General features: G+C 44.5%; 2 protein-coding genes across 3 annotated transcripts in view; one reads left to right on the top strand and one right to left on the bottom strand.

Moving 5' to 3' along the window:
- The window catches only part of CCDC137 (coiled-coil domain containing 137), a 138,326-nt gene that overhangs the window by 37,372 nt on the left and 80,329 nt on the right, over positions 1-20,625 (top strand). The gene's annotated exons all lie outside the window — the stretch shown is intronic.
- The window catches only part of NPLOC4 (NPL4 homolog, ubiquitin recognition factor), an 89,893-nt gene that overhangs the window by 34,229 nt on the left and 35,039 nt on the right, over positions 1-20,625 (bottom strand). For both annotated transcript variants that reach the window (XM_007534735.3, XM_060171784.1), the window contains 4 exons: positions 17,722-17,845; positions 12,406-12,585; positions 6,135-6,221; positions 3,563-3,634 (listed from right to left, as the gene is read on the bottom strand). In XM_007534735.3, coding sequence (XP_007534797.1) covers positions 3,563-3,634; positions 6,135-6,221; positions 12,406-12,585; positions 17,722-17,845 — 463 coding nt within the window. The remainder of the gene's footprint in view (positions 1-3,562; positions 3,635-6,134; positions 6,222-12,405; positions 12,586-17,721; positions 17,846-20,625) is intronic.

The following is a 20,625-nucleotide window of genomic DNA, read 5'->3' as shown; positions in this document are numbered from 1 at the left end:
CCATTGACAACACAACAAACTGTAGTGCTTGAGGCACCAGGTCCATAGTTCAGTCCCCAGCACCATGATAAACCAGAACTGAGCAGTGCTGTAGTAAAATAAACAAACAAACAAATAAATAAATAAGGTCAAAACCTACATTAAAACAAGTACCTATAATACAGAAGACAGGGAGATAGCTCATCTGTTATAGTAAATACCTTGTTGTACATAAGAACATGGGTTAGAACAATATGGGAGCACCATAGGCAGCAGCACAGAAATTCTATGCTAAATGGTATTTTGGTGGCTCTCCTCTCTGCAGCTGTCTCTCCCTCTTTGAAAAAAGACAAGAGAAAAGAAGCAAGAGATGGCTTGCCAGGTAGGGTGCATACCTTACCATACACATGAACCAGGTTGAAACACACAGATATGCCATGGGCAAGTTCTGGTGTTGCAATATCCATCCCACTCAAGTGTCTTTCTTTATCTCTCTCTTTTAAGATATGCTTCATTAAAAAAATTTTTTTTTATTATCTTTATTTAATTATGGGATAGAGACAGCCAGAAGTCAAAAGGGATGGAGGAGATAGAGAGGGAGAGAGACAGAGAGACATCTGCAGCTCTGCTTCACCACTCTCAAGGCTTTCCCAGTGCAGGTGGGAACCAGGGGGCGTGAACCTGGGTCTGTGCACACTGTAACATGGGCATTCAACCAGGTGTGTCACTACCCAGATCCCTCAAGTGTCTATCAACAGATAAAGTCAGTCTAGGGGTAGGCAGACAGCCCGCACAGAAAGGCAGCGTTAAGGTCCCTGAGCACCATGAAAAATGAAGTTTCCACAGCAGGTTAACCGCACGTGGCAAGAAGTGCAAGGACCAGCTTAAGGATCCCAGTTCGAGTCCCCGGCTCCCCACTTGCAGGGGGGTCACTTCACAAGCAGTGAAGTAGGTCTGAAGGTGTCTTACTCTCCCCGTCTTCCCCTCCTCTCTCCGTTTCTTTCTGCCCTATCTAACAACAATGACAGCAATAAAAACAACAATAATAACTACAATAAAAAGGGCAACAAAAGGGAAAATAAATAAATGAATATAAAAAGAAAAATGAAGGGAGTCGGGCTGTAGAACAGCGGGTTAAGCGCAGGTGGCGCAAAGCACAAGGACCAGCATAAGGATCCCGGTTCGAGCCCTGGCTCCCCACCTGCAGGGGAGTCGCTTCACAGGCGGTGAAGCAGGTCTGCAGGTGTCTATCTTTCTCTCCTCCTCTCTGTCTTCCCCTCCTCTCTCCATTTCTCTCTGTCCTATCCAACAACGACAACAACAATAATAACTACAACAATAAAACAACAAGGGCAACAAAGGGAATAAATAAAATAAATATTAAAATAAATAAATAAAATTTTAAAAAAAGAAAGAAAAATGAAGTTCCATGAGCAGTGAACCCATGCAAGCACAAACTCTTAGCAAAGCTTACAAAAAAATTGAAATGAAATTAAATGAAATAAAATAAAGGAAAAAGAGGATAGGGAAAGCACTGAGTAGTATCAAGCACGCACAAAGACACTGGGTTTATTCCTCAGTGGCATGGAAAGAAAAACTTATATAAAAATTGGGAGTCGGGGGAAGCCGGGTGGTAGCGCACCTGGCTGACCTGGCTGAACACATATATTATAGTGCACAAGGACCAGGGTTCGAGCCCCCAGTCCCCACCTGCAGGGGGAAAGCTTTGCAAGTGGTGAAGCGGGACTACAGGTGTCTCTCTGTCTCTCTCCCTGTTTATCTCCCCTCCTCCTCTCAATTTCTGGCTGTCTCTATCCAATAAATACATTAAGATTAAAAAAAAAAAAGTAGGAGTTGGGCAGTAGCACAGCGGGTTAAGCGCAGGTGGCGCAAAGTGGAAGGACCGGCGTAAGGATCCCGGTTTGAGCTCCCGGCTCCCCACCTGCAGGGAAGTGGCTTCACAGGCGATGAAGCAGGTCTGCAGGTGTCTTTCTTTCTCACCCCCTCTGTCTTTCCCTCCTTTCAATTTCTCTCTGTCCTATCCAACAAAAACAATGGCAACAATAATAACAGTAAAAACAAGGGCAACAAGGTTCCAGATGCCAGCATGATGCAGACCAGACTTTCTTGGAGAGACAACCTCACCAATGTGTCCTGGAGCTCTGCTTCCCCAGAGACCCACCCTACTAGGGAAAGAGAGGGGTAGACTAGGAGTATGGACTGACCAGTCAATGCCCACCCATGTTCAGTGGGGAAGCAATTACAGAAGCCAGACCTTCCACTTTCTACAACCCACAATGACCTTGGGTCCATACTCCCAGAGGGTAAAGAATGGGAAAGCTATCAGGGGAGGGGATGGGATATAGAGATCTGGTGGTGGGAATTGTGTGGAGTTGTACCCCTCCTATCCTACAGTTTTGTTAATGTCTCCTTTTTTAAATAAATAAATAAATAAATAAATAAATAACAAGGACAACAAAATAAGAAAAATGGCCTCCAGGAGCAGTGGATTTGTAGTGCAGGCACTGAATGCCAGTGATAAACCTGGAAGCTAAATAAATAAATAAATATATATAGACACACACACACACTCACATATATATATATATATATATATGTGGCATAATGGTCAAAGAGACTCTCATGCCTGAGGCTCCAACACCCCAGGTTCAATCCCCTGCCCCACCATAAGTCAGAGGAAGCAGTGCTCTGGTAAAAACTAAAAAATTATATACATAGGGGCAGGGTGGTAGTGCAGCATGTGCAGCCATGTGCACTTAACCTATCTCCAACAATAAAAATAGCAACAACAACAAGAGCAACAAGGGCAAGCAAAATGGGGGGAAAATGGCCTCCAGGAGCAGTGGAATCATAGTGTGGACACTGAGCCCCAGCTATAATCCTGGAGGTAAAACACACACACACACACACACATATACAAATATAATTCCTAGCCATCACAATCTCATAATAAGCCAGAGAGAACTTGGGCTTCAGAGAAAGAAGAGTAGTAGTGCACAGGATTTGCATGTGAGAGGTAAAAAGTTTGATCCCCAGCATCACCAACAGCCAGAGTTGAGTGCTTTGGTAAAAAAAAAAAAAAAAAAGCTAGCAAGGCCACAGTGAATAGTAATCCTCTCCTGTGATTGACTTCCAAAAAGCACTGGCTTATAAAAGGTCAGGTAGATACTGCTCCATGACATCTTCTTTGTAACTAGAGGTCAATAGCTTTTTTTTCCTTCCTTCCTTTCTTTCTTTCCTTCCTTCTTTTCTTTTCTTTGTTTATACAGACAGAAATTGAGAGGGAGGGGACATAAATAAAGATATAAAGAGATACCTGAAGCACTGCTTCACTGCTACTGAAGCTCCCCCTGCAGATGGGGACTGGAGGCTTCAACTCAGGCCTTTTGTGTATGGTGATATATGCATTCTACGGGGTTCACCATCTTCCAGCCCCCACTCTTTCCTATTTTATCAAGAAACATTCTGATCTAAAATCTGGAATCAGTTGAGCAGAAACTCAAGAGCTCAAGCCAGAGCTGGCTGGTAGCCAAGCTGTCTTCCAAGCTCCCTCCCACCTCACCTTATTTCGACTGTATCGGACTGTACCCTTTCGGGTATCTTCAGATACGAGGTCAGTAAATATCCAGCCAACCTGCGTAAAAAAAAAAAAAAGGAACATAGCTTGAGTCCTTCCCTGAAAGAGATGACAAGTGTTTTCTGGCTTCTGCCCAGAGTTTAAGAATAGTGTCCTCAGTAAGAAAGTCTCCTGTGAGTGTGTCTCTAGGGAAGCAGGTCCTCACTCAGCCATCAGGACACCATGGGTTTGCCAACTGCTCCCTCGCACCAGCCACCCATCTTCCTGTAGGGCTGCCAGACTGGAGGAGGCTAAGTGAGCAGAGCTCACAACTCAGTTCTCCACAGCACCACTCCACACCTAGCACTGTGTTCTGGGCACGGAAAAGAGGCAGAATGTTGGTGAGAAGAGGAAAACAGCCTAAAAGCAAGCAAATAAAGAAGACGCTAGTAGGTCTTTTGACGTAAGAGTAGACTCCCTGGGAGTCGGGCGGTAGTGCAGTGGGTTAAGCGCACATGGCACGAAGCTCAAGGACCTGCGTAAGGATCCCGGTTCAAGCCCCAGGTTCCCCACCTGCAGGGGAGTTGCTTCACAGGCGGTGAAGCAGGTCTGTCGGTGTCTATCTTTCTCTCCCCCTCTGTCTTCCCCTCCTCTCTCCATTTCTTTCTGTCCTATCCAACAATGATGATAACAACAGCAATAATAACTACAACAATGAAAAACAACAAGGGCAACAAAAGGGAAAATAAATAAAAATTAAAATGATAATAATTAGGGCAACAAAAACAGGAAAAATGTCCTTCAGGAGCAGTGGATTCGTAGTGCAGGTGCCATGTCCCAGCAATAACCCTGGAGGCAAAAAAAAAGTAGAATTCCTAAAGAAAAGCACTTCAAAAAAGGGAATAATATCATGATTTCACTCAGGTGCTTCTCTAAGCTTCACTGCAGGACTCAAGGAGGCACTGAAGTTACAAGGGCCATTTGGAGGCAGTGAAGGTTCCTGTACATCCAACAGCAGCAAATGTGCTTGTCTGTGCTCTGTGGTCCCAGACCTGATGGTGTCCATGAACATAGAAGTTGGAATCCAGGTATAAATCCCCCCTCTATCCTCTGCAGAAATGACATGTTGAGGGGCAGGCAGTAGTGTAGCAGGTCTACATGCCTAATGCCCCAAAGGCCCCTGCAATTCCTGTACCATCTTATGCCAGAGCTGAAAAGTATTCTGATCATCTCCCATAATAAATCTATATCCTTTTGTTAAAAAAATCATTTATTCCCTTGTAGAGAAATGGAGAGAGGAGGGAAAGAGAAGTGGGGGAGAGAAAGATAGACACCTGCAGACCTGCTTCACCTGCAGGTGGGGAGCCAGGGCTCAAACCAGGATTCTTACTCCGGTCCTTGCGCTTTGAGCCACCTGTACTTAACCCTCTGTGTTACTGCTCGACTCCCTAAATCTATATCCTTTAAAAGGTACAAAGAAAGGAGAAAAATAAATAAATAAGACATGGTAAAAATCCTTGCCTATCTTCTAAATGCCTTGTAAAACTAAAGCTCAGAGTCCTAAATCGTGAACAAGAAATCCAGTGATGACTACAGAAGGAACATCAGAACCTTTGAGCTCAATGCATGGAAAACAGGCAAACACTACGGTGGGCCACTGTTATAGGCACAAGGACTGAGGGAGAGGTGATACATAAGGGATGCATTGGATCAACCTTCTCGTGGTGCATCCCGTGAGTACCCATTCATTGGGGAAACTGACGATCCTTCCTAGCCGACTGAATCCACATGGATCCCAGTCACTTTCAAAGCCAGCAACAAGCAGCTCCTGACAGCTTTCAACCTGACACTGTTGACTGGCTATGGAAGAAGGGCAAACGCTAGAAGAAGAAGGGGACCTGTCTCAGCAGGTGGCAGGACACAATGCCTGGTATCCAGATGCCCCTTCTAGGCAGAAGAAAGCTTTTCTGCTGCCCTCTCTGAAGCAGTCCTGAAAGCTGGGCAGCTAAAAGCATGAGGTCTTGAGTTCATTCCCCAGTGCTGCTTATGCCAAAGTGCTGTTCTAGTGCAGAATTCTGTCTGTCTCTGTCTCAAGGAATAAGTAAAATCACTTCTTAAAGTACAACAGGGTCAGGTGGTGGTGCATCTGGTTGAGTGCACATTATAATGCGCGAGGACCCATGTTCAAGCTCCGGGTCCCCACCATGGGAAAAGCTTTGCAAGTGAATAAGTGCTATAAGTATCTCTGTTTCTTTCCCTTCCTCTCAATTTCTGGCTGTCTCGATCCAATCAGTAAATCAACAAACATAAAAAAATGTTATAAAAAAAAAGCAAAAGTATGACCAGCAGATTTCAATATAACAGGTACTATAGTGAACTGTATTATTATGCTTAAGGAAATGTCCTTATTTTACTTTAAATCAGGGGAACAATAAAAACAAGCCAGGTCTTACACAGAGTACAGCCTCACCTGGGAAAGTCAGACCCAGATAGCCTGGTCATACCACCACCTGGACACCTGCTAGCCCCAACAAAGAGCCCAGGCAGCCCCTCAAAGGTCAACAAAAAGTCTCATTACCTTCCTCAGACCAAGTTTGGCAGCAATCTCATCAACCACCTCAGCTTTTGGGTCTTCCAGAAGCTCCAAGCTATTCTGTGTACCAATCTGTTGGGATATAAAGAGAGAAGACAGTTCTAGAGGTGGGGTTCAGGAAGGCACGAGCAGTTTTAGAGGTGGGGTTCAGGAAGGCACATTCCAAGCATAGAAGGCACAATGGGAATGGTCAAGTCTCCTGGTTTGGTCTCCCCCTTTATCAAAACTAAGTCGCAGCAGCACAAAAACTCCAGGCTCTGAGCTTAACAATCCAACTCCCCTCCAGGTTCTTCCCTTGTTGGGTCCTTTGCCTTGGGAATCAGAACAAAATACTCAAGGTTCAGGCTGTTCATCCACACAATCCCCATCAAAGCATGTGTGTGTGTTGAAGGAGGAAGGTTCTCCATGCATTCATTAAAGATCCTTCACTGCAGAACTTCAGCTTCATAACTCCCCTGGACACATAGTTGCACGCCGACAGGTTGGCTTCATTAGAGCTGTCAGGGAGCATTTGCTTCCAGAATACAGTCTAGAAAATCTGTGTTGGGAGCTGGCGGTAGCGCAGCAAGTTAAGCGCACGTGGCGTAAAGTGCAAGGACCGGCTTAAGGATCCCTGTTCGAGGCCCCTGCTCCCCATCTGCAGGGGTGTCGCTTCACAGGTAGTGAAGGAGGTCTACAGGTGTCTATCTTTTTTTCTCTTCCCCTGTCTTCCTCTCCCCTCTCCATTTCTCTCTGTCCTATCTAACAATGACAATAACAACAACAACAACAACAATAATAATAAAGGGCAACAAAGGGGAAAAAAAAAAAAAAGAAAATCTGTTTATAGACCCTACAGGGACAATGCCCAGACCCATGAGTGACATACCAGCATAACCAAGTAAATGACAAGGCACTGGACACAAGGAAGCTGCCTGCTGGTGGGTACCATGCTCAAAATGGCTCCCATACAACCCAAATTGACCATGGATCCCTGATTTCCTGTAGTGAGTGATACTTGGATCATTTTTCATCTTTAATCCTCAATGAAATGCAGCATTCAGGTCATTGGTTATAAGTATTTTACCAGGAGGAAAACCCCAGCAGTGGAAAAGCAAAGCAAAGGTGTGTGTGAGGGGAATGGCATAATGGTGATGCAAAAAGATTCTCATGCCCAGGGCACCAAAGCCCCAGGTTCAGTCTGAAGCAGGTCTGCAGGTGTCTATCTTTCTTTCCCCCATCTCCCCATCTCTTTCCATTTCTCTCCGTCCGATCCAACGACAGCAACAACAATAATAATATAATAATAATAACCACAACAATGATAAAACAACAAGGACAACAAAAGGGGAAAAAATGGTTTCCAGAGGCAATGGATTCATGGTGCAGGCACCGAGCCCCGGCAATAACCCTGGAGACAAAATAGAAAAAAAAGAAAAAGCACCATTCAAGCTGGGCGAAGCTCCAGGAACCAGAGCTTTCCCTGCTTCTCTCTCCATTCACCCATCTCTCACTGCCTGAAGCAGAAAGGAAGAAAAGTTCACTGGGAGCAGTGAAATTAAGCAGAATGAGATCAGAGTGGCAAATTAATTAATTAATGGAACCATCTTGGGCTTAGGGATTAACATAATGGTTATGCAAGAAAAAAAAAACTTTCCTGCCTGAAGCACCAAGCTCCTGAATTTAGTCCACAGCACTACATAAACCAGAAATAAGCGGTGCTGTGGGAAGACAAGAAAAACAGTAAGAGATGGGAGAGGACGGGACACATTGGGACGGGATGGGTCGGGTCAGGTTGGGTCAAGATTTTTGCAGCAGAGGAAAGGCTCATCTGGTAGAGTATAGGAGTCTGCATGCCTATGACTCCTGGTTCAATCCTCAACACTACATGGCCCAGAGAGATGCTTGGCTGTTCTTTCTCTCACTTGACTTTATTTTAAAAAATAATAAAGAAATCATGATTTAAGACAGACTAGAGTCAAATGTGCACAAGTCCAACCAGGGAGCCATGGCACTGTGTCAAAATGCACAGCAACAGTGACTCAACATCAGTGCAAGGCTTGGCCCCACAATGGGCAGTTCAGGAAGTGAAAACCAAAGCTACTCACCCTTTTGCTTATGATCACATTGATAATTTGGGGACTTATTGGCTACTTTAATCATAAGAACCTTAGAGGGGAAGTACATAAAAATAACACTTACAGCACCAAGTGTAGTAAGACCAAAGATGGCCTAGAAGCAGAAGCTGCTACATGCATCAAAAAATTCACAGAGCAAGAGCTGCTTGCCTTCCAGCCTGTAACTACTACAGAACCAAACTGGCTAAATAGATACAAGAGAACAAGAACCTTGGGTTCTTCCCATGGCACAAGGGCCCCCTTGGATAGCTTACAGAATAGGTGGTAGATTGTCTCCCCCAAAGTATAAGGGCCCATACCAATTAACTCCACCTACTGACCTCCCTTTTCCATTTACAGGCTACTATGATGAATACCTTGATCATGTGGTTTACATTAAAGGCAAGCAGGTTGATGGTATAAAAAGGAGTTTATACCATCTATAAAGGAACTAGCAAGGCCTGCAAGCGTCTTTCTCTCACTGTCTTCCCCTCCCCTCTCAATTTCTCTCTGTCCTATCCAACAACAGCAACAATGGAGAAAAAAAGAGATGGCCTCCAGGAGCAGTGGATTTGTAGTGCAGGCTTGACCAAGCCCCAGTGATAACCCTGGAGGCAAATAAAAAAACTAAATAAATAAAAATGGCAACCAGAAGAAGTAAATTCATAGTGCCAGCACTGAAGCCAGCAACAATCCTGATGACAATAAAAATAATAATAATTACAATATTTAGTACAGGCCTTTTAAAAAAATATATTTTATTCCCTTTTGTTGCACTTGTTGTTTTATTGTTGTAGTTATTATTGTTGTTACTGATGTCATCATTGTTGGATAGGACAGAAAGAAATGGAGAGAGGAGGGGAAGACAGAGAGGGGGAGAGAAAAAGACACCTGCAGATCTGCTTCACCACCTGAGAAGCAACCCCCTGCAGGTAGGAACTGGGGGCTCGAACTGGGATCCTTGTACTTTGTGGCACCTGCGCTTAACCTGCTGCACTACCTGACTCCCACTCCAGGCCTCTTAACTAATCATCATTTTACAGGAACTCCAAACATAATTGACCCACAGCTGAAACTGACTGACTTTGTTTATAGATTTTTATTATACTGATATAATTTTTAAAGTTGTTGGATAAAAGCCAACTATCTCACTAGGATAGTGCACTGCTTTGCTATTTGAGCAGTCCACATTTAAGTCTGGCCCCAACTGCATTGAATGAGCCTTTGATGCTGCAGTCTCTTTCATTCTCTCTCCCTCTGTCTTTAAAATTTTGTCATATTTCTCGTGGGAACCGGGAGCTTGAACCCGGGTCCTTGGGCATTGTAACAACTTTGTTCTTTTAAAAAAAGAACTATTGTCTGGGAGGTGGCACAGTGAATAAAGCATTGGATTCTCAAGAATGAGGTCCTGAGTTCAATGCCCAGCAGCACAAGCACCAGAGTTATGTGTGGTTCTCTCTCTCTCCTCCTATGTTTCTCATTAATAAATTTAAAAAAAATAAATAACTTTTAAGGGCCAGATGGTGGCACACCTGGTTTAACACACACATTACAGTGCACAAGGGCCCAGGTTCAAGTTCCCAGTCCTGACCTGCAAGGAGGGAGGAGCTTAACAAGCAGTGAAACAGTACTGCAGATGTTTCTCCCTCTCCCCCGTCTCCCCCATCCCTCTCACTTCCTCTATATCTCTATCCAAAATAAAGAAATAAATAATATTAAAAGAAGAAGGAGGAGGAGGAAGAGAGAGAGAGAGAAAGAGAGAGAGGACTATATCACATAAATTTAAGGGGTTGTTTGTTATGAGGCCTCACACATACAAGATTTCGACACACAGGGGGCGGGTGGGAGCTTGCTGGACAAGTGGTGTAGCAAGTCTGCAGATGTCTTTCTTTCCCCGTTTTCCCCTCCACTATTGATTTCTTTGTCCTATCCAACGACAGCTATAAGAACAATAACAACAAAGGTAACCCACTACTCTTGATTTCTCTCTATCCTGTCCAACAACAACAAGGACAACAAAAATGGGGAAAAATCCCTAAGACAGCTGGAACATCCCGCTTCCTCTATATTTCCTGTATTTCCCCCAGTCCTTGAACGTCCGGGAGGGGGCTCACTTTCCCGCATGATCTTAATTCAGACCAAATGATATTGCATCTGCCAATCCCAACCTAATCAATGCAATGAGTACCACCTCCGCAAGTTTCAATTCAGACTGTGTCCAGAGATGTAAGGCATGGAATGTCAAACCTTCAACCTCATTACTCAGGTGAGACCTTTCATAGGATTCTTTAATTCCATTCCAGGTGGCTCACTTCCTAACAAAGTCCCAAAACCTAGATACAGACCAGGTCACATGAGATAAGAGCATATGTTCATATGTATCCATAAACTAGGGCAAAATAAATACCTGAAAGCAAAAGGACACAAAAGTCTGCAGTGAGTCATTATAAAGTTCATAATGAAATAATAGTGTCTACTTAGACTTAGATACCCTCCTCACCTACTTCCTATTACACTTCCCTCACTCACTCCAAAGCTAACCTTATCAAAGCAAGGAATGCAAAATCTGAGTAAGGGCAAGAGACTGGCATACTTTAACGATGACTCTTTAATCACTATCAGGCTATCCCATCAGCTGGGGCCCTAGTCGGGGAGTCCTGAGATTCCCAAACAGACATGATGGGCCTAGACCTCAAATAAATCCCTCTCCCCAGTGTTACCAGTTATCTCTATCAGAACAATGCAATAGAGCCCTTTGTGGGCTCCCTAGGACCTTGCCCTCAACTTGGATCAACAACAGAAGAGTAGCCTCCAAAGGGAGGCTGGACAACATACTCTATGAGACACCTAAGGAAGATGGGTCCTGAAATTGGGGCAGCTTGGAATGTTCCAACTCATGACCACAGAATGTGAGCTCAGATCCATAGGGATGCAGAGGTCACATAGGCTCCTAAACTCAATATGGGCTTTAGATCAGATCAAATAGATGGGGTTTACGTATTTGGGAGCTACTCTCTTCAATTTTCTAGCCATGACATCATCTCCCCAGACAATAACTTGGATCCACTTGCATATCAGATTACAGGCTCAGGAGAAAAAAAAAAAAAGTATAGTCACGGGCCCTTTGGAATATAACTAAAATAGGCCTACTAGCTAGCTACAAAATGGAGAAACCCCAACTCTTCATCTGCACTATTCCAGCCTTTAAGCTCATGATTAGTCAACAATTTGTTTGGCTTTATATGTTAACTCTCTTTTCAACCATCACGTTCCAGATGCTAACATGATGCCAACCAGACTTCCCTGGACAGACAACCCCACCAATGTGTCCTAAAGACACACTTCCCCAGAGCCCTGCACCACTAAGGAAAGAGAGAGACAGGCTGGAAGTATGGATCGACCTGTCAACACCCATGTTCAGCAGGGAAGCAATTACAGAAGCCAGACCTTCCACTTTCTGCACCCCACAATGACCTTGGGTCCATACTCCCAGAGGGATAAAGAACTGGAAAGCTCTCAGGGGAGCGGATGGGATACGGAGTTCTGGTGGTGGGAATTGTGTGGAGGTGTACCCCTCAATGTTTCTTTTTTATAGATAAGATATATATATATATAACACAAAGCAGTGGATTTGTAGTGTAGGCACTGAGCCCCAGCAATAACCCTGGGGGCAAAAAACCCCCCTCAATTTAGGCCCCGTGGTGGTGCACCTGGTTGAGGGCACATGTTATAATGCACAAGGATCAGGGTTTGATCCCCCAGTCCCTACCTTAAAGGGGAAAGCGTTGCAAGTAGTGAAGCAGTGTTACAGGTATCTCTCTGTCTCTCTCCATATCACCCATTTCTCTCTCAATTTCTGGCTGTCTCTACCCAATAGACTGATTTTTAAAAAATGCTCAATTTACATAAGCTGACAAATGTACTTATTTTAGAGAACATATACATAGTCTATATCCTCACACTAAACTATATAGGTTCTACGGTCTTACTCTCCATTAACTCAGGAAATAAACTTCTTGTGTATGAACAGAGAGAGTAGATGAAGGAAAAGACAAACTAACAAAAAAAAAAAAAAAAACAGAAAAGAAAACACAATCTCAAAAGGACCATACCACCTTCAAAACCATGAGATCCATCAATTGTGAATTCTATACATTTACCTGAGGTGGTTCATAGATTGCAGCAACTTCAGCCCTAATGCCGAGAGGAATGTCTTTATGCTCCGTGTACCGTCCATATAAGTACCCAAAATGCTGGTTCCCCGTCTTCCTCCAGAAGTCAAGGAAGCGATCAGCAACTGTGTGATTCTCAAACATGATATTGTCCACATGTCTGTATTTCTGTGCAATTAACAACAGGCAACATGAAAACACGCCATCAAAAATGAGTGATTTGGGACTAGGAGACAGCTCGCACAGTAGAGTACAGCAAAGGCACATGGCCCTTGCTGAGTTTGAATCCTAATACCACATGGGAACACCATGGAGAGCACCAAGGGAGTTCTACAGATGCATAGAGCTGTGGCATCCTTCCGTCAAGTTTATTTTTCACGTTATGAGAGAGGTAAGTTAGAACAGCACTCCAGCACATTCAATTCCAGGGAGCATACTGGGCACCCCAGGCATGAAAAGTCCAATGTTCTACCAGATGAGGTATCTACCCAGTCACTCTCAGTAAAGTTTTTCTTTGGTTGGTTTGTTTGATATTGTTTTACTATAGCAGTTCTCAGCTCTGGTTTAAGGTGGTTATGGGAATTGAACCTGGAACTTTGGAACCTCAGCATGAAAGCCTCTGTGCATAACTACTATGCAACCTGACCCACCCCACCCCCAGCCACCCCCAAACACACACTCAAGTTTTAAGCATATGCCTGCCCTTGCAAACGGGATTGACAGGGATACAATTTCTTTATGAATCAGTTCAAAGTAGTATAACCCAGATTCCACCTGGAATGCAGGTTTTCACAATCTCTAGTACAAAATATATATATATATATATATATTTTAAAAAGCACAAGATAGGCGAAGAAAATGTGTCAAAGAAAAGGGAAGAAAGAATCCTCTGCAAGTCAAGGAGGAGCTAGGTGGTGGCTCGCCTGGTTGAGGGCACACATTACAGTGCTCAAGGTCCCAGGTTCAAGCCCTTGCTCCCCACCTGCAAGTAGAAGCTTCACAAGTGGTGAAACAGAGCCACAGGTCTATCTTTTCCCCACTATCTCTACCCTCCTCTCAATTTCTGGCTGTCTTTACCAAATAAGATAATAAAAAACTAAAAAAAAAAAAAAATTCAAGGAGGCAGCGAGAGGAAGAGGTCCAGCAGCACAAAATGGAAAAGGCTCCAATGCCGGCCTTTGCCTCTCCATGCCTCTCCCTCTCCTTCCTGAGCTTCCCTGAAGTGGTCCCAGGATAGTTCTCTTGCCAGCTTCCAAAGTCAATTTCTCCTCTCTCCCTCCTTTCCTTCTTTCTTTCCTTCCTTCCTTCCTTCCTTCCTTCCTTGTACCAGAGCACTTCTCAGCTCTAGGTTATAGTGCTTCCAGGGATTGAACCTAGGAGGTCAAGAATCTCAGGCTTGAAGGTCATCTGCATAACAATTATGCTGTCTCTCCAACCCCTCCACAATTTGTTAAAAAGTAAGGTCACAACCTAGGGAGGTGGCACAGGAGTAGAGTAACAACTGCCTTGTATATGTTATGCCCTGAGTTCATTCCTGCCACCAGGGGAAAACACCAAAGACAAAATGGGTGGAACTCCATGGGTGATAGAGTATGTACAATGGTCTCTCTCTCTCTAATGAGAAACTAAAATAAAAACTGGGCCAGAAAGCTGGCTCAGATATAGTGTACATGAGTTCACTCTCTGATACCACATCATTAAAAACATTACACGAGGCGGGAGTCGGGCGGTAGCACAGTGGGTTAAGCGCATGTGGTGTAAAGCATAAGGGTCCTGTTTCGAGCCCACCTGCAGGGGAGTTGCTTCACAGTGAAGCAACTCCACAAGCAGTGAAGCAACTGGTCTGCAGGTGTCTATCTCTCTCCCTCTCTGTCTTCCCCTCCCCTTTCCATTACTCTGTCCTATCCAACAACAACATCAATAACAATAGCTACAATAAAACTAGAGCAACAAAAGGAAATAAATATTTTTTAAAAACCATAAATGAGAAATAAAAGGCAGTCACAATCACTGAGCATTTTTAAAAACATGAATAAGCGGGAGTCGGGCTGTAGCGCAGCGGGCTAAGCGCAGGTGGCGCAAAGCACAAGGACCGGCATAAGGATCCCGGTTCAAACCCCGGCTCCCCACCTGCAGGAGAGTCGCTTCACAGGCGGTGAAGCAGGTCTGCAGGTGTCTGTCTTTCTCTCCTCCTCTCTGTCTTCCCCTCCCTCTCTCCATTTCTCTCTGTCCTATCCAACAATGACGACAACAATAATAACTACAACAATAAAACAACAAGGGCAACAAAAGGGAATAAATAAATATTTAAAAACATGAATAAGCAAAATTCTTTATTTTACTCCTTTTTGCACTACCAGGGTCTCTTGCATGCATGATTCCACACTCCCAGACTGATTCTCTCTTATTTCAGGGAAGGAGGGAAGGAGGGGTCGAGCCCATTGCACTCCTCTACCAACAGGGACTGCCCTGGGTTATAGGGGTTGAGTCTGGAGCTTCATGCATGATAATGGGGGTGCTCTGTGGGATAATCTATCTGGCATTCTTCTGTCAGTTTCTTAATTTTTGTTGGTGGTGCTGCTGCCACCAGTGCCTACATCTTTTTGTCCCCTCCCCTCTCAATTTTTTCTGTCCTATCAAATAAAAAATGAAAATTAAAAAAAAAAAGGAAAGGAAAGGATAAAAATGGCTGCTGGGAGCCATGGATTCATCACAGAGCACCAAGCCCCAATGACAAACCTGCCAGCAATAAAATAAATAAATAAATAAATAAAGAGATTCAGATTCCATAGCCATTATGGAATCCTTTTGCTCCTTTTGCTGACCTTTTGCTCCTCTTTCTGCTAGAGGGTGACAGACACAGGAGACACCACAACAGCACCATTCTACTACTTGTGAAGCTTCCCAACTGAAGGCACTCCCATGTAGTGACTGGACGCTTGAATATGCATGCTGTGTGCTTTACTGGGGGAGATGCTTCCTGGCCCCTAATTTATATTATTTTAATGCAATATGTGGGAATGAATCAAATTCACTTTGCTGAGTGGGCTCCCAATTCAAGCATTCCCAGTTTTCATTTAGCAAGAGGGCAGGGCAAGAGCAGTATATCAGAGCATCCACTTGGATGCCTTAAGTTCTGGAGCCTGAGGTTCAACCTGACACCATCTTAAGCCAGAAACGAACAGTACGCTGATCTTATCTATCTTTATCACCTTTCTCTCATATTGACCCTCCCTCTTACAATGACTATACCCTAAAAAAAAAGAGAACAAGTGAAAGAGAAGACAGGTCCAGAGGCAATAGCACTCCACCACCTTTGGCACTCTCATGTGATTTCAGGCCTTGAACCCAGAGCCTTATAAGCTCTCCCCTAGAGTCAGTATAATGTTTCGGCATGTAACTATGTAACACCAGAGGAATGAGCCTAGCCTTGTTCATGACCACTGAGCAGCCTCCCTGGCTCAATTTTTCTCCTGAGATTAAAAAAAAAAAGGGGGGGGGGGGAGTTTGCCTGAAGAGGTAGGATCATGCAAGTATATGAAGCCAGGGAGGAGAGAGAGGAGAAATCACTCCATCTGCAGAACTCCCCTGATGAAACCAGGGCATCCAAAGTGAGGTCCTTATTTATATACTTACTTATTTATTTATTCTTAAAGACTTCATTTAGGGGGCCAGTTGGTGGTGCACCTGGCTGAGTGCACATATTCAATGCTCAAGGACCTAGGTTCAAGCCCCCAGTTCCCACCTGCAGGGGGAAAGCTTCACAAGTGATGAAGCAGTGCTGTAGGTGTCTCTCTCCCTATCATCCACCTTCCCTCTTGATTTCTGACTCTACCCAGTAAATATAGTTTTAAAAAGTTAAATAGAGGGAGTCGGGCTGTAGCGCAGCGGGTTAAGCGCAGGTGGCGCAAAGCACAAGGACCGGCATAAGGATCCCGGTTCGAACCCCGGCTCCCCACCTGCAGGGGAGTCGCTTCACAGGCGGTGAAGCAGGTCTGCAGGTGTCTATCTTTCTCTCCTCCTCTCTGTCTTCCCCTCCCTCTCTCCATTTCTCTCTGTCCTATCCAACAACAACAACAACAACAATAACTACAACAATAAAACAACAATGGCAACAAAAGGGAATAAATAAATAAAATAAATATATATTAAAAAAAGTTAAATAGAGGGGCTGGGTGGTGTCACACATGGTTGAGCACACATATTACAATATGCAAGGACCTGGGTTCGGGCCCCCGGCCCCCACCTGCAGGGGGAAGGCTTTGCGAGTGGTGAAGCAGGGCTGCAGGTGTCTCTCTCCCTACCACCCCCTCCTCTCTTGATTTCTAGATGTCTCTCTCAATAAATGAAGATTAAAAAAATAAAAATAAAGTAAATAAAATAATAAGACAAAACAGTTAAGTTTTAAAAAAGACTTCATAGGGGTCGGGCGGTAGCACAGCAGGTTAAGCACACTGACCAGCATAAGGATCCCGGTTCGAGAGCCCGGCTCCCCACCTGCAGGGGAGTTGCTTCATAAGCGGTGAAGTAGGTCTGCAGGAGTCTATCTTTCTCTCCCCCTCTGTCTTCCCCTCCTCTCTCCATTTCTCTCTATCCTATCTAACAACAATGACATCAATAACAACAATTACTACAACAATAAAAAAAAAAAAACTTCATTGAGGGGGGCTAGACAATGGTACACCAGGTTAAGCACATATAGTACTAAGCATAAGGACCCACACAAGGATCCTGGTTCGAGCCCCTAGCTCCCCACCTGCATCGGGGTCGCTTCACAAGTGGTGAAGTAGGTCTGCAGGTGTCTTTCTCTCTCTCTATCTTCCCCTCCTCTCAATTTCTCTCTGTCCTATCCAAAAAGTAGGAAATAAAAAACAGAAAAAAAAGTGGCCACAGGAGTGGCAGATTCATACTGTATGCACCAAGCCCTAGCAATAACCACGGAGACAAGAAAAAAAAAAAAAAAAGATTTCATTTAGTTTATGAGTAAGAAAATATCAGCTGGCAAGGTTTCAGAGATTAAAACCAGGCCTTACACATACAAGGCAGACACTAGCAGAGTGACCTTCCAGGCCATTACTGAGTATTTACGTAGTCACCAGGAAAAACCTGCTTCTGCAAAAGCCAGCAACATCTTCAGTGTGCAGCCTCCAGAAACAGGCCCAACAGGCACTTCAAGAACCCCATAAGCATGCCACTGGCCATGCACTCCAGAGGCAGCTCTCCTCCATGGAACCGCTTTCTGGAAATTTCCATGTGAAAACAAATCTGCTTTCAGTTGTCTAGATGCCGCCTCGAACATCTCACCTGTCTGTTCAGCGTGATGGCACTTGGCTGGCACTTGGTACAGATGCCGTTAGGCCACGGAAGGTGTCCCTCACACCCTGATTTTATCTTGCAGCTGATGTTCTCCAGTGCAACAAATTTCCCCCTGAAAGAAGAGGCAACTTAATTAAGCACTGCAATGGCACCAAGTTTAGCAAGTGACAGGGAAGAGAGTGTGTCAAATCTCTTACCCTTCCTGAGCAGTGTGGCCAGGAACCCTGCCTGTGTGGGCAGCCCAGTCAGACAAAGCTAGGGAGCTTCTGGCCTGTGCACGTTTAGATCACACAGGCACATCATCATCTTTCTTTTTTTTTTTTTTTTTTTTTAATTTTTATATTTATTTATTCCCTTTTTTGTTGCCCTTGTTTTATTATTGTAGTTATTATTGATGTCATTATTGTTGGATAGGACAGAGAGAAATAGAAAGAGGAGGGGAAGACAGAGAGGAGGAGAGAAAGATAGACACCTGCAGACCTGCTTCACCGCCTGTGAAGCAACTCCCCTGCAGGTGGGGAGCCGGGGGCTTGAACCGGTATCATTAAGCCTGTCCTTAAGCTTTGCACCACCTGCACTTAACCCACTGCGCTACCACCCGACTCCCCATCATCATCTTTCTACACAGGAGTTTCAGTGTTCACTAGCTAGCACAGACAACCACACACATTCAACAATAATGTAGAGTATTTGCTGCTCTAATCTGTACCAGTGAGAGAAAATACAGCCCTTACAAATTCTACTTATGCATCAATAATGCAGATAGTCAAATATCTTTTTTAAAAAAAAAATTCCTAGGGAGTCGGGCGGTAGTGCAGTGCTTTCGCAAGGACCGGCCCAAGCATCCCGGTTCGAGTCCCCGGCTCCCCACCTGCAGGGGAGTCACTTCACAGGCAGTGAAGCAGGTCTGCAGGTGTCTATCTTTCTCTCCCCCTCTCTCCATTTCTCTCTGTCCTATCCAACAATGACGGCATCAACAACAACAATAATAACAATACTAAAATAATAATAACAACAATAAAACAACAAGGGCAACAAAAAGGAAATAAATATTTAAAAAAAGAAAAAAAAATTCCTGAGGCCTATTTGAATGCATATGCTACAATGCTTCAGGACCCAGGTTCCAGCCCCCAGACCCATCTACAGGGGGAAAGCTTTGTGATGGTGAAGCAGGGCTGCAGGTGTTTTTCTGTCTCTCTCCATCTCTATCACCTCCTTCCCTCTCTATTTCTGGCTTACTTTATCCAATAAATAAAGATAATGGGAAAAATATATCAAAAAAAATTTTTATGGGGCCAGGTGGTGGTGTACCTGGTTAAGCACACACATTTCAGTGTGCAAGGATGTGGGTTCCAGCCCCCAGCCCCCACCTGCAGGGGGAAAGCTTCACAAGTGGTGAAGCAGGGCAGCAGGTGTCTCTCTCCCTCTGTCTCCTCCTTCCCTCTCAATTTCTGTCTCTATCCAAAATAAATAAATAAAACAAAATAAACCATTTAAAAAATAATAATAATTCCTGAGGAAGGAATGTAGCTCAGTGGTAGAACTCATGCTTTGCACAGATAAGGCCCTTAAATTGATCCATGGGCTCCCCCCCCAAATTCTTATTCACAGAAAAAGTCTGATTAGGATATATAGCACAGACACAACTCTGCTTCCGGTTAAAATTCGAAGTACTGTCAGAAAACTAACAGCTTCTGAGGAAGCCCTGAACTCATCCCTAAACTTGGGGTGAATCTATCTGCCCCAGTGAACTCACCCTCAGTCAGTTTCCTATTCACAAAATGATCGTAACAATTCATTCTCATCTTCTGAAGCCAACAGCTGCTGACAGCTACAGAGAACCCTGGGAGACTGTGGCCTTGATCTTCTGACCAGAGGCTGATGAAGGATTTCTGCCCAACAAATTCTTATACTCCCTCCCTCAGATTATTCCATCACTTCTGCACTGATAGGCAAGAATTAGTTTTTGATGGGACTTTTTTCTCCTAGTCTTAACTTTTTTAAAAGTCATTTTAGGTTGCCAGCAGATTGTCAGAAAAAAAAGCTACTATCAGACCAACATGACATACTCCACAAGAAGTTGCTGACTCAATTTGGCCAACATCTACTCTTTCTGCACCAACAGGAGCAACAAGACCTTGCTATGGAGTTGTGAGGTAAGTATATAGTGAAAAGGAGGTGCACACACAAGTACCTCTTATAATTTGAAAGAATCAAAATGGGGACTGGGTGGTAGCATACTCAGCAGATAGTACATATTATCATGCATGAGGACCTAGGTTCAAGTCTCACTTGGCAGGGAGGGTGGGTGAACGCTATAGGTCTCTCTCCCTCTCTCTAATGCTCTATCAAACTCGGGGACCCCACCTGCAGGGGAAAGCTTCACAAGTTGTAAAGAGCTGCGGGTGTCTCTCTGTCTCTCTCCCTATCTCCCCCCTCTCAATTTCTATCCATCTTTATCCAATAATAAATAAAATTTTTTAAAAAGGAAGAAAGGAAGGAAGGAAGGAAGGAAGGAAGGAAGGAAGGAAGGAAGGAAGGGTGAGAGGGAGGGCCACCAGAATGGTGAAGCTGTTCCCCAGTAATAACCCTGGTGGCAGGAAGGAAGGAAATGGCATGGTATGGCATGGCATGGCAGCCAGAATGATAAAACTGTGCCCCAGTGATAACCTTGGTGACTAAAAACAAGAACCAAGATGTTCCATACTTCTTCCTCTAGCCACTGCCATGGCTGCACTCAGAAGCAAGAGCCTCTTGCTGCCCACCCTGCTCTGCCTATGCCATCCCCTTCCTTACCACCTATCTGGAAGAGCCAGCAGGCAGCAACTACCACAGCACTGTGGGCCAAGCCATGACAGCACTGCTGCTTTAGAGCCTCCCCCTGCCCCAGCT

Source organism: Erinaceus europaeus, chromosome 14, assembly GCF_950295315.1.
Source record: "Erinaceus europaeus chromosome 14, mEriEur2.1, whole genome shotgun sequence".
Lineage (NCBI taxonomy): Eukaryota > Metazoa > Chordata > Mammalia > Eulipotyphla > Erinaceidae > Erinaceus > Erinaceus europaeus.
The sequence above is the reverse complement of the archived record's forward strand: the minus strand, read 5'-3'. Positions and strand labels throughout refer to the sequence as shown.